This window comes from Chionomys nivalis, chromosome 7 (assembly GCF_950005125.1).
Source record: "Chionomys nivalis chromosome 7, mChiNiv1.1, whole genome shotgun sequence".
Taxonomy (NCBI): Eukaryota; Metazoa; Chordata; class Mammalia; order Rodentia; family Cricetidae; genus Chionomys; species Chionomys nivalis.
In genome coordinates this window covers 95,397,050-95,411,261 of record NC_080092.1, presented here as the reverse complement: position 1 = coordinate 95,411,261, position 14,212 = coordinate 95,397,050, and the positions used below count along the sequence as shown (strand labels likewise).

General features: G+C 47.2%; 1 protein-coding gene across 1 annotated transcript in view; it reads right to left on the bottom strand.

Moving 5' to 3' along the window:
* The window catches only part of Rab37 (RAB37, member RAS oncogene family), a 66,539-nt gene extending 64,423 nt beyond the window's left edge, over window positions 1-2,116 (bottom strand). The window contains exon 1 of the mRNA XM_057776883.1: window positions 1,469-2,116. Within this exon, the coding sequence (XP_057632866.1) occupies window positions 1,469-1,540 (72 nt within the window). The 5' untranslated portion in view covers window positions 1,541-2,116. The remainder of the gene's footprint in view (window positions 1-1,468) is intronic.
* Window positions 2,117-14,212: the final 12,096 nt, after the last annotated feature.

The following is a 14,212-nucleotide window of genomic DNA, read 5'->3' as shown; positions in this document are numbered from 1 at the left end:
TGCACATGGCACATGGACTTGCATGTAGGCGAAACACCCATACACATAAAATAAAAACAAATCAATCTTTTATAAATGTTAGAGAGAGCTGTATAATTATTATGTTTTGCCACCAAGCTGGGTTTGTCACTGGCCTGTTGGTAAGGTTCCTTGTTTCCATATGCTCTACAGAGGACTACATTTACAGTCTCCGAGAACACAGTCCTTGAAGGTTCTAGAACTCCCAGACTTCTCCTTCTCTGGAGATCTGGAGGAAAAGAGCACCCAGGTTTCTCAAACCTGTACACCTGCGCCACTCACTAGTGGATTTTCTGTTATTCATATCAGAAATAGCCAGCAGGGCACAAAACATGCATCGGAAACTTAGATGCCCTTGTTTACTCCCCTGGGGTCTTGTTAAAATGCAGAATCATCCAGCAGGTCTGAGATACTACTTTCTAATGGGCTCCCAGGTCACACTCGCATTGCTGGCCCCTGGGACCACAGGTCACACTCACGTTGCCGGCCCCTGGGACCACAGGTCACACTCACGTTGCCGGCCCCTGGGACCACAGGTCACACTCGTGTTGCCGACCCCTGGAACCACAGGTCACACTCACGTTGCCAGCCTCTGGGACCACAGGTCACACTCGCATTACTGGCCTCTAGGACCACACTCTGCTGAGAGGTTCTGCGGGGGTGCAGTGAACACAAGACTCGACTTGGACTCACAATCCTTGGCTTTTAGTTACCTTGCCTCTCTGTACCTTTTTAAAACAGAGAAGGACAAATAGGGTTATTTCAAGACTTGCATCTATAGACCTCTTGGGGGGGGCATCACTTTGAATACAGCAATTTGTTTGCAATTTGAACACCAATCTCTCTGTCTCTCTGTCTCTCTGTCTCTACACACACACACACACACACACACACACACACACACGGGCTTACTACATAGCCAAGACTGACCTGGAACTTCCTACATAGCCCAAGTTGGCCTTGAACTCACAATCCCGAACTTGCATCATCTGCCTTCTGCAAGTACTGGGATCACAGGTGTGCACCTCCACGCCCAGCTACAGATCACAGCTACGGATATTTCAACCAGGTGAACCACTGCTCCCAGCTTATGTGGAGCTGGAGATTGACAGAGAAGCTGGGAGAAGAAGTGCAGTCTCCCACAAGGCTTAGGGAAAGCTCAGATGCCTGTACACAGGCCAAATGGCAGAAGCAAGAGATGGGTGTGTGGGGAGGAGAGGGTTAACTGAACGAGTGAATGCGGCACCCCATAACTGGGGCCTCTGGAGGCGTCCCCTCCCCCAGTGTTCACGTATCTATCTCTCTTTCAAACATCAAACAGGATCACACAGAAAGGCTTTGCCCAGGATCACAGATACTCGCTAGTTTCTTGTTTAAGTCCCAAAGCAAAAGTCAGGGGATAAGAGAGAACTTCCGGCACTGAGGTGGGCGCCCCGGGGGAGAGTTTTACCTTGTGTAGGACATGCTCGCTGAAGTGAGGGCCAGCTCCGCCCTGGTAGGAGTCGGGTCTCTGCAGATCCATGTCCAGCTAGCTCAGAGCCAACAGCTCCCAGCTCTCCCAGGGCTCTGCGTCAGCGCTCCCAGCAGCTCGGCCCGGAGCTCTGCCGGGCGCGGCAGGCTCTGGTCCAAGCACCCCGAGGGCCCGGCCGCATTCGTGATCAGCACTGGACAGCTCCTAAGGCGACCTAGAGGGTACCTACTAAAAATTGGTTTCCTAGATCCCAATGGTTCAGAGTTCAGCAGGAGAATCGCCGTGGTGCATCGGGGACCAGAGTTCTGAGATACTCGCAGCCCGGGATCACCTGTCTTGTGACTCCAAGATGCTGAGAGCGACGCAAGATTTTGAGGCTAGCTGAGGTATATGTGCGCATCGCATTCGGGAGAATCAGCTGCCCTGCTGCGTCCTCCCGGCGGTCCAGAGCTCAGGGTTCCCCATCCTCAGTGACCCAGCATCTCCCTTAATGGCTCAGCTCAGCTCTCCTCTCCTTCGGTGCTGGCGCTGCGTTTCTTTTGGTCCCTAGACAATTCCCTTCAGGAGATAAATAGCTGGTCCTAGTCAGAGGCTGGTAGAGGCTGATAGAAAGTGGGGGCTGAGGTCTTTAGATAAGAAATACGACCCCAAAGTTAAGAACAGTTAGCTCAGACGAGGCAGGATGGCAAGAGTACAGGACCCAGAATTCTGACCTCAACTTTGAAAGTTGTAACATTGGATTAAGTTGTAACAACTTCATCTTTCCTAAGAGGGCAGGGGGCTTGCTGGAGCTACAGCTCAGTGGTAGAGTGTTTGCTTAATGTGTGCAAGGTCCAGAGTTCTGATCCCCAGTACTGCAAAATAAATATGTAGAGATGGTTTTAATGCCTATCTTATGGTGTTGTTATGAATGTTTTTAAAGACTTATTTTGCAGAGCGTGGTGGCACATGCCTTTAATCCCAGTAGTCAGAAGGCAGCGGTAGAGGTGGCCAGAGTTCTGTGAGTTCAAAGCCAGCCTGGTCTACACAGTGAGTTCCAGGTCAGCCTGGGTTATATGAGATCATGTCTCAAAAACATAATCCTTCTAAAATATTTATTTTATCTTTATTTATGTGCATGCTTCGGCGTATGTATATGCACACATGGTGGAGTGCCCATGGAAATCAGAAGAGGGTGTTTGATCCCCCAGACTTGTAGGTAGTTGTGAGATGCTGGGTATGGGAATTGAACTCCAGTCCTCTGCAAGAGCAGCAAGCATTCTTGACTGCTGAGCCATCTCTCCAGCCCCGGTTCTGAAGAGTTAGCGAGTTAATTCATGTGCCTGGAATATTGCCTGGAATATACCCATAGCTCAGTAAATGTAGGTAATGTACTCTCTAGGTGGGCATATAGAGAGTATTACCTGCCTCTAAACACCACAAGGGTTCCCTGTTAGCACATTTGATCATGAGTGTTTCATTCCGTCTGAGGATAAACCCCTCCGGCGTTCATCTGAGGAAATCGGAATAGAGTCTAGGTTGACAAACACCGTCAAAAGCATTTAAAATACGGCATCTCTCTCTCCTGCTCTCACTCTTTCTCACGAGATGGTTGCTGAAGCTATTCTAGTCCCTGTGTGAAGGCTACTTCCCCCTCCCTCAGCCTTTCAAGACCTTTTTGTCCTTTGGTGCCTTTTGAAAATGATGCGACTTGATGTAGGGTTTAAAAATTATTCTGGGAGCATGGAGCAATGGCTTGTGATTAGACGTGCAAAGGCTCTTCTGGAGGGCTACAGTTTGATTCCCAGCACCCGAGTAGGGCAGTCACAACCTCCGTGACTCCAGCTCTGGAGGAAACTGATGCCCTCTTCTGACTGCCAGGGGCACTGCACTCATATCCATACAGACTTACACATAACTAAACATAATAAAATAAACTTTTTATATTTAAAATAGATATTGAAAACATTCTATTTGATATTTAAGATCTGTGGTTTGGTTTCTGTAGCCACTTTTGGAAAATTCTCAGTAAGCAAGACTCCCCAGATTTCTTCTGTTTTGTTTCCTCTTTATTCTCCCGGCGTTGGAGTCACACGCGTGCTATAGCTTTTGAAATTATCACACAGTTCTTGGCTTTCTATTACTTTTCTTTTCTTCTTTGTGTTTTCATTGTGGGGGTGGGGGAGCAACGCCTTACCCATTAGGCAATTGGGGCATCTGTGTTTTCATGTGGGGTTTTCAATGATCTGTCTCGGGGCTGACTGTTCCTTTCTTCGGGCACTGTTACCCTCCCATGGATTTATCTTGCTGGCCTTAGGTTTGTTCATTTTATTTGTATTTTTGTTGTTTGATTTGGGTCTTTCTTTTCCTTTTTTTTCTTTTTAGACAAGGATTTTCTAGGTAGCCTAGGCTGGCCTCCAATTCTTGATCCTCCTGCCTCAGTCATTTGAATATTGGGACTATGGGTGTGACTTCACTATTTTTGTTCATTTCCTATCACAAATCCACACCCATTCTCTTTGGCCCATTCCTCCTGTCTCTGGAACGCCCCAACTTGGGGAGGAAAACATTTATTTCATCTTGCAATTCCATCAGCAGCAGAAGTCAAGGCAGAAGCCTGGAGGCAGGAACCCAAGCAGAGATGATGGAAGAGCAGTGTTTATTAGCTTGCTTCCCTTGGTGTGTTACCGTTCTTATATAGCTCAGGACCACCTGTCCTGGAATGACATCACCCATGATGGGCTGGGCCCTCTTACATTAATCAGCAATAAAGAAAATGCCCCTACACACTTGCCGTAGAGGTCAGTTTGATGGCGAGAACTCCTCAGTTGAGATGCCCTCTTCCCAGATGTGGCTAAGTCAGGGTTCTCTAAAAGAACAGAGCTGGTAGAATGAATTTCTGCTTAAAGGGAGTTTATTAGATTGCCTCACAGCCTGTTGCCTGGGTAGCCCAACAATGACTGTTTCCCATTAAAGAGGCCAAGCATCATTGGTCCCTCAGTCCATGAGGTCTCAGGAGTCCCAGTCTGGTGCTGAAGGCGTGGAGGATTCTGGGGAGCTGCTGGTCTGCAGTCTGCATTTGAATACTGAAGATGTTGGTCCTAATAGGAAAGGAACAAGGCAGCAATGGATAGATGGGTTTGCCAGCAAGAGTGAGGGCGAGAAGGCAGAAAGCGGAACTTCCTTCTTCCAGGTCCTTTTATCTGGACAGAAGGTGCTGCCCACATTTAGGGTGGGTGTCCTGCTTCAAACAAGCTGTTAAGAAAATTCTTCACAGGAGTGTCTTCCAAAGCTTGCGTTTTAGTTGATTCCAGATGCAGTCAAGCTGACAAGCAAGATCAAACATCACATAGGTTTGTGCCAAGTGGTTCTTCTCAAAGTTCTTTCCTTCAGTCCTCGACTTTGAAGTGAGTGCTGAGCACTCTGTCTGTACCCAGTCCTCCTGAGTGTGTGCATATGTCTGTCTGAGAATCTTTACATACTATAGTGTGTGTGTGTGTGTGTGATGTGTGTTCACTATGGAACACACATGGAAACTTGAGAGCTGGTTCTCTTTCTGCCATATGGGTTCTAGGGATGGAACTCAAGTTTGATGGCAAGCACCTTTACCCCATGAGCCACCTCGTTGTTCCCCCATTTTTTGCTTTCTTAATGATAGTTCAGATTTCTTTTTTTTTTTTTTTAAGATTTATTTATTTTGTATAGTGTTATGTCTGCATGTATGCCTGCAAGCCAGAAGAGGGCACCAAATCTCATTACAGATGGTTATGAGCCACCATGTGGCTGCTGGGAATTGAACTCAGGACCTCTGGAAGAGCAGCCAGTGCTCTTAACCACTGAGACATATCTCCAGCCCCGATAGTTCACATTTCTTGAGTCTCCAAGGTGTAAGGTGAAACGTTAGCACCCCATCCTTCCTTTCATCTCTTCTCCTGCCATTTCCTCCCCAACTTCTATCAATAGACCTAATTATGGAAAATTATTGATTTTAGAATTATTTTATATTTGCAGAGGAATTGCAAAGATGTTACAGAGAGTTTTTAATTCTCCATGCCCCGTGTTCCTCATTATTAGCACCTTGGGAGGCCTTGCTCACGAAATGGCACCAATATTGTTACATTGTCATTCATGTCATGACAAGGTATCAATATTGCTACTTCGTCATTCATGTCCACACTTTATTTGGTTGTATTTAACTTTTACCTAACATCCTCATGCTGTGCCAGGATTCTATATTTATTCTTAAATTTTTCCAATTTATTTATTTTATTTTATGTGTATGAATGTTTTGCCTCCATTTGTGGCTGTGCACCACATGTATGCCCGGTGCCCTCAGAGGTCAGAAGAGAGAGTTGGATCCTCTGGGACTAGAGTTAATGATGACCGTGTGGGTGCTGGGAACTGAACCCCGGACCTCTGCAAGATCAACCACTCCTCTTCTGGCTGATCTATCACTTCAGCTCCCCACATTTATTTTTTTAAGTGATAGAGTTAGGGTATTAAAAAGAGTAGAAAACACTCATGAGGGCAAAAGTAGGCAACTGAGCCGCAAAAAGACAGATGTTCAAACAGCTAACTCATTATACTATTTACTTCAGGGAGTGCTTTTAAAATTTTGATTTCCTAGTTTTCTGAAAGCTCATATTTATATATTGAATTCTGTGCCTTTTATTCATATTATGCTGGGTAAACAGGAGACCTTTTCAATTTGAAGATGTCTTTCCCTCTGTTTGAAGATAAAGCATCCCCGATAGGCTCATATGCTTGAATATTTGGTTCCTAGGTAGTGATACCATTTTGGAAGGTTCTGGAACTTTTAAGAGGTGGACCCTTTCTGGATGAAGTAGATCACTGGGAGCACACCATAAGGTTTTGTGGCCCAGCCTTGCTTCCTGTCTGCTCTCTGCTTCCTAGTCCATCAGAATATGGGGAGTCCTGGCTGCACATTTAGCCACATACCACCATGCCTTCCCTCTATGGTAGACTGTATCCTCTTAAACCATGAGCCCAACAAGCCCTTTCTCCCTGGAAAGAACCAAGAGACCCCTCTGTCTAAGAAATTCTTGAGTAAAAGTCATTTACTGGCTCTTAGTGATTGCTACCATTTTCTGAGGTTCTCACATGTTGGAAGCTGTGTCTCTTGAACCTGCTCCCTTTCTTGTCTGTGTGAGTCACTTCTGCAGTGCCCTGACAAAATGCCCGCCACAGCAGCTTGAGGAGGGAAGGTTGCTTGACTCAGTGTTTCAGAGATCTTTGGTCCTTGGCTTAATTGGTCTTGGAGCTGTGGGAAGGCAGAGTATCATGGCGGTGGGAACGTGTGGACTCAGGGAAGGTGTTGATAGAGGTTTCTGTCTCACCCGGTCCTGCAGTTTGTTCAGCCCCAAAGAAACACACAGAGGTTTACATTATTTATAAACTGATTGGCTCAGGCTTTCTTATGAATTCTTATATCTCACAGTAACCCATAATTCTTGTCTGTGTTAGCCACGTGGCTTGTTACCTTTTATCATTGAGGTATTCTCATCTTGCTTCCTCTTCATCTGGGTGGCAACTGCAGACTGAGCCTTTTCTCTTTCCAGAATTCTCCAGTTCTGGTCACCCTGCCTATACTTCCTGCCTGGCTACTGGCCAATCAGCATTTTATTAAGCCAGTACAACTGACAAAACTTTAGAGGGTATAAGACCATTGTCCCACAGCAGAAAGGAGCTTGGATCAGCCATGATTTCCAGAATCAGAGATGTGATGATCTACTTCCTCTAGCCAAGCTCTACCCCAGCCTCCACAGACACACAAACACACAAATGTGTACACATGAATATACCACACACAGAGAGATACACAGACACACAGAGATACACACACAATCACATAGAGACACATGCACAACCACACACAGAGACACATAAACACACATGCACACACAAAGCTTACAGAGATAGCTGGAATTTGAACCTACCCATAACCAGAATACTATTTGATCTTGAAATTTTAAACAGGATCTAATGGAGAGATTATGTGAGGCTGGCAAACTGCTGAGTCCAATGGGCAAGGTTTATGGAAAACTTCCACCATAAACTGCTCCAGGCTTTAATGCTAAAGAGAGCTGGGAGGTGGGAGGTGGGATGGCTTTCCGGGATCTAAGTCCCAGCAGTGTTTCTTCCTCCTGGAAGGGCTTGCCCAGGCCCCGTGGCTGAGTTCCAAGATAGTGATGAGTGCACTGTAGGGGGCAGCCTGCCTCCTGGGTGGGAATGGAGGCTATGCTGACCCAGAGAAAACAATGGTGCTGGCTCCTTCCTGGGAGCTTCAAGAGGCTCATTCTTCATCTCTCCCTCATCCTTAGCCAGACCTGTGCGAGTTCTTGGGTACATAGTCAAAAGAGCCACAGTCCCTGCCTCCCACAAGCTGCCACTGTGCTCCGTGTGACTGACAGGTACAGCTACCCATACCACGTGACCAGGGCCACCTGGGCACATGAAGGAGCCGGTACAGTGTAAATGCTATACAATTCGAATGCTGGACCCAGCAGGCGTGGGTCCTCACCTTGATCCTGACATTTACCATCTGTGTGACTTGGTCTGCTCTTTCACGCTTCCGTCACTTGGCTCTTTTACGAGGTGGTTGTGAAAATTAGATAAGGGTGCATAGAAGCACTTAGCCTGTGTCTGGTCCATTGTGTGTGTGCTCCATCTGTGACGCGGAACAATACGGGCTGCACGTGTCAGAAGTCTGGAGGCGGGGCCAACACCTTGCCCTGCCTGGAGCCAGGAGGTGGGTGCGAGCCAGAGAATGGCTCACGGGGGACATGATCACTTAGCATCTGTCTTCCTCCCAAATGAGCCAGATGTGGCACACACATCTGTAATACTGGCACTTAGGGGGTAACGTGGGGGGTGATCATGGGTTTAATGTCAGCCTGGGCTGTATGGTGAGAGGCCCTGTCTCAAAGGGGAAAGGGAGGGGGGAGGGGAGGGACAGAGGTGGGGGAGGCTACCTAGGTAACTTTCCAGCACACAGGCTGCCACATGGTGATCCTTTGTCCTCCTCCTTTAGCAAAGGGTTTTGGGGAAATCACGGATGAATAATGAATGAACCATGTCAGGCTCTTTTGCCTGTTTAATTGATCTAAATTCATCTCACCCAGTAACCACTTGATAAAGGGTACCATTCCCAGCCCAGAGCCGTCACAGTGAGACTTGGAGACAGTGAGGCCATCAAGTTCACGCAAATGGTGGACAGAAGGAAGGCGCTCTCCAGACATGCTGACCCTGAGATGAGCGGCCCCCCACCATCCTGCTGATATTTTCTTCGTGAAGAATCACAAATCACACCCGGTTCAGACTATGAAAATTGATCCAGAGCTCTTAGTTCCGTGGTTGGAACCCCCACCCCCACCCCGTACAGGTACTTTTTTGTCTCTTTGTTCCATCGTTCCTGCTGCTTGGTTGGGGTCGGGAGACTCAAGAGCTAAGAGGACTTACCCCCTCCAGAGGGGTACGGGAAGCGTCTAATGACTCCGTCACAAATCACATGTACTCCAGCACCCTGACCATGAATGCAACCCCACGACTGGGACTCTAGGAGCTCGTGGTCCTTCGAGGATCGTTAGCCTCTCCCAGGGAGAAGCTGGATTTAGGGAGGTTCCCCTACAAAGTGTGAAGCGTTCTGTGACTCACTGCTGCCTCCTTGTGGACATTTGTCTTCAGCAGCGACTTCAACATTGAGAAGCGTTAAACTCACTGTCCCTGGCAGATGCGGATTCCTCTGATAATCAGAGCACACTAGACTAACAGATAAAGCCAAAGTTCACTTGCAGCTGTAAGCCATGCTTCCTGCTCCGTTCCTTCACTGTGTGGTGAAGCCTTTCTTCTACGTGAGAAATGTACCCCGAGGAAAGAGCCGGGTACAAGGACGCATTTCCTGAGTATAATCCATTCCACAGCATGGCGACTAAAGTTTATGTTGGGACTAATTGAGTCCTGGCCTTCAGCTGCTCTTCCCTGCTAGAGCCTTCTAGTTGAAGTTACTAGGAGCTGTGCCTAGCTTAGAGGATCAGAGGATGGGATTTTCACCTGTTGGCCATTGACTGTAGGGTATTTAAGCCTCCATGGTTCTATTAAAGAGGGCTTTGGTACCAGCGATTGGAGGTCCGTGTGTCGGTCTGTCTCTGCGTGTGTTTCCTCAACCTCCAGCCCGGTGCCCGAAGCTCGAGAACTGGGTTCTAGCTCATAGAGCACAGACGGGGCCACGGTGCGCGGCAAGTTTACAGTAACGCTTCATGTCAGAACGTTTAGGGCTGGAGAGGCGGCTCAGCAGGTAATAGCGCGTACTCTCCACACAAAGTCCCAGCTCCCAGCGTCTGTAACTCCAGTTCCAGGCGGATCCGACCCCTCTGGCATCTTCTGGCACCTGCACTCCTGTGCACATCCCCCACACATATAAACATAATTAAAAATAAAGCACACCTCAAAAACTTCTTGCCACAAAGAATCCCAGGTGGCAGAGTTCATAATTTCACAATGTGTATGACAAATATCATCACACCACATTGCTCTCTATAAATGTACCAATTAATATTTCTCAATTAAAAATAAATCAGAATCAGAAATACATCTCAGCAGGTGGAAGTGTTTGCCACCAATTCCTGGAAGTGGCCCTCTGACTTTCACATGTGCACTGTGGCATGCCACCCCAACTCCCAAATTAAGTAAAAATGTAGTAAAGTTTTAAAAGTAAAAACGTTTTTAGTAAGAGAAGTTATCTGACTTTCCACTTTCTGTGATTTCAAATATGTACCTTGCCTGTTGGGGAGACATTTCTTCGTAAGCATCAGCCTTGACTGTGGCTGATACAGATAATATCCCCCCCACCCCCCCAGTCCGCAGCAGATGTCAGAGCAGAACATCTCCTTGAGGGAGGAACCACATTTTTGAGGCCCTTTCTTTATTGAACTCACACGTCACTTGGCTGTGATCCTGTCCCAGCAACCTCTCCCATCCAACCTGCCATCTGCTTACAGGGATCTGTGGATTTAATTTCAGGCATTTTCCCAAAAGCAACAGAAGGTAGTCCCAGGTCCTCCAGGCTCTCTGTCCCCACCCCCTGAGGTGTACAATTGTCCTCCAGGCTATCTATCCCTCCCTGTGTACAACTGTCCTCTAGGCTGCTATCTGTCCCCACCCTGAGGTGTACAATTGTCCTCCAGGCTCTCTGTCCCCACCCTGAGGTGTACAATTGTCCTCCATGCTCTGTCCCCACCCTGAGGTGGCAGCTGAGCGTGGAGATGGGAGAGGATACTAGATCCTTCTATCCTAAAGAGTCATTTATTCACTCATCAATTAGTTTTTCCTTAGGATGGAACTCAAGGTGGATGAAAGCGGACTGGACTACGGCTGCACTAATTGAATTCTGATACATTTATCTTTCACCCATAAAGGGCATTCATTCATTCATTCATTCATTCATTCATTCATTCATCTATGGATTCTTTTACTCCAGTGCAGTAAGAGCATGGAAATCCTAAGAAGCCAAGAGCTTGGTGGTAACCTGTTTTTACCATATGCCCTGTCCATCCTTTGGTCTCCTGGAGTAATGACCACCCTGCTTCTGGGTCCACAGCTCCCTTACTTTCCTTACAGTTTTGCTGCATATAATTGGTTCCCTCAAATACCCTTTCTACTCTTCCCCTCATCCTAAAATGCCATTTTTACTTGAGTTTTTTTGTTTTGTTTTGTTTTGTTTTTTTGTTCGTTTGCTTTTGTTTTGTGAAAGGGTCTCACTATTTAGCTCTAATGGTTCTGAACTTTATTATGCAGGCCAGGCTGGGCTCAAACTCACAGAGATCCACCTGCCTCTGCCTCCTGAGTGCTGGGATTAAAGGCGTGCGCCACCACCACCCAGCTACTTTTCTTTGTCTGTCTGTTTTGTTTGTTTGTTAATTATTTATTTCGAGGCAGGGTTTCTTTGTGTAGCCTTGACTGTTCTGGAACTCTATAGATCAGGCTGGCCCCAAACTCACAGAGATCGGCCTGCCTCTGCCTCCCAAGTGCTGGGATTAAAGAAGGTGTGTACCAGCTAACATTTTACACAACTAAAATGTTCTATTTTTATTTATGTGATTCTGGGGAGGGCTGCGTGCCTGGCACAAGTGAATGCAAGTGCCCTCAAAGTCCAGAAGGGGGCGTTTAAGCTCCTGGAGATGGAGTTACAGGCACTTGTGAACTTCCTGATGAGGATGCTGGGAACCAAACTGTTTGCCAGAGTAGTAAGTACACACTCTTAATTGCCGCTCCCTTTTCTCGTTTAAAACAGGGTCTCACGCAGCGGCCCAGGCTGGTCTCAACTCCATTGCAATCCCCCCACCTCTGATTCCCAAGTGCTGGGATAACAGGCACTAGCTACCATGCCTGGCCTCTCTGTTTTTGTTTGTTTCTTTTGTTTTCTTTTGTTTTTTGACTTGAGATCACTCTGTGGAGTCTTGTATTCCTGCACACTGGTGCAGTTACTGCCCTGACGGCTGCTTGTTAGCATTGTGTGGAGTGAAGCCGCCACAGGTGTTCACGCATTCTCCCATCCGAGGACACATGGTGGCTCCTGGCTTTGTTTGTTGCCACTGTGAGCTTTCACACATGCTTCCTATTGTCCATGTGTAAGAGACATCCTCTGTTTCTGCAGCTGAGAGCCCATTATTCAAAACCAGTTGCAAGTGCTGCCACTGTCTGGTAATAATGAGGAACTGCAGGCTGATTGATAAATTGAATTTGAACTTTGCGATTACCAAGGTGGAAGGGGAAAACTGACTCCTACAAGTTGTCCTCTGATATACACATGCATGCCTTGACATGCGCGCTCCCACATGTGTGCACATGCACACACACACATGCAAACACACACAAGAAAATAAATATATAAATTAAGTGTAATATTGCTTTTTAAAAAGTGAGATAGCCACAGATTTTTCCTAGAGCCCGTCTCAAAGTAGATGCCCAAGACATAGTCTGTGTGATTAGACACAATCAGGAACCGTGGGAGTGAGTGGCCACTGGATGGGGACAAAGAGAGGAGTTAGTTCACACAGCAAATTTGTCTGGTTAGGCAGGCGTCTGTGCTGGCTGGTTTCAGTCAGCCTGACACAGGCTAGAGTCATTTGGGAAGAGGGAACCTTAACTGAAAAATAAAGAAAACCATCCTCACCAGATTGAACCTATAGAGTATTTTCTTGATTAATGATTGATGTGGGGGGGCCACTTGGGTGGGCCAACCCACTGAGGCAGTGCCAGCCCTGGACCAGTGATCCTGGATGGTCTAAGGAAACTGGCTGAGCAAACCATGAGGAGCAAGACCGTAAGCGGCATTCCCCCATGGCCTCTGCATCAGCTCCTGCCTCCAGGTTCCTGCCTTGAGTTCCTGCCCTGGCTGCCCTGGATGATGGGCTACAAGCTGTAAGATGAAATAAACCCTTTCCTTCCCAAGTTGCTTTTGGATATGTTTATCACCAATAGAAACCCTAACTAAGAGAGGGTTTAGACTTCCTCATAGAGACCTCATATGGATCTTTCTGGAAACACAGACTCCCTAGGCTTTCTGACTCAAAGTCTCCTGGGAATTTGCCTTGCCATGAACCTCTGGAGTTGGGGTGGGGGACTTCAGGCATGAGGAAAGATTTGGGTGTTTGTCACTGTCCCTTTCAGTCAGTGTGCCCTGGAGAGCTGATCTGAAAGGGCCTTTTTATGTTCCTAAGACAAATGAGAGAGGATTTCCCTGAAGCAGGAGGGGGGGGGGCTGAGCAGAATTCAGAACAGAATCTAGACTTCTTAGGAGAGGTGGAAATGCATGACTTCATGGCCATAGCTTGCATGTTGTCATACATACATGTACTATGAGGCCTAGATGACCTCACAGGAAGAACATCTGCTTACATGGTACATCAGCTACTCTACTCAGGAGTTTAACAAAATGCCTGAGAAGAAGCAACACTAAGGAGGAAGAATTTATCACAGCTTACAGTTCAAGGGTACACAGTCCCTCATGGAGAGGAAGCCATGGCCACAGGAGTGTGTGGAGAGGAAGCCATAGCCACAGGAGCATGAGACAGCTGGAGGGGTGATGTGGGATTCCCCTCTGTATACTGTGAATACCATTGGTTAATGAATAAAGAAAACTGGCTTGGCCTGTTGATAGGGTAGAACTTAGGTAGGCAGGGAAAACTAAACTGAATGCTGGGAGAAGGGAGGTGGAGTCGGGGAGAAGCCATGGAGCCCTGCACGAGACAAACACTGGGAACTTTACCTGGTAAGCCACAGCTTACACAGCATACACAGATTACTAGAAATGCATTAAATTAAGATATAAGTGTTAGCCAATAAGAAACTGGAGCAAATGGGCCAAGCAGTGATTTAAATATAGTTTCTGTTTGATTATTTTGGGTATGAGCTGCCGGGTGGCCAGGAAACAAACAAGCAGCCTCTTACAACAGAGAGGAAGCCATGGCCACAGGAGTTCAGGGCAGCTGCTCAGCTGCTGCTCCAGGCCATAGGCCTCCTGTTTACTGCCATGTTGCCCACCACGCTGGACTTTTATCCCAAACAAGCCCTTCCTTCTGCAGGTTGCCTTGGTCAGGGTGCTTTTACCACACCAGAAGTAAAATAACTAACACATTAAGCTTGGGTTTGAGTCCAGCCTTTTCTAGTTGAGCCTTTGGTGGTGTCACTGACTTCTGTGTCCTTGTGACCTCATCTATAGAATAA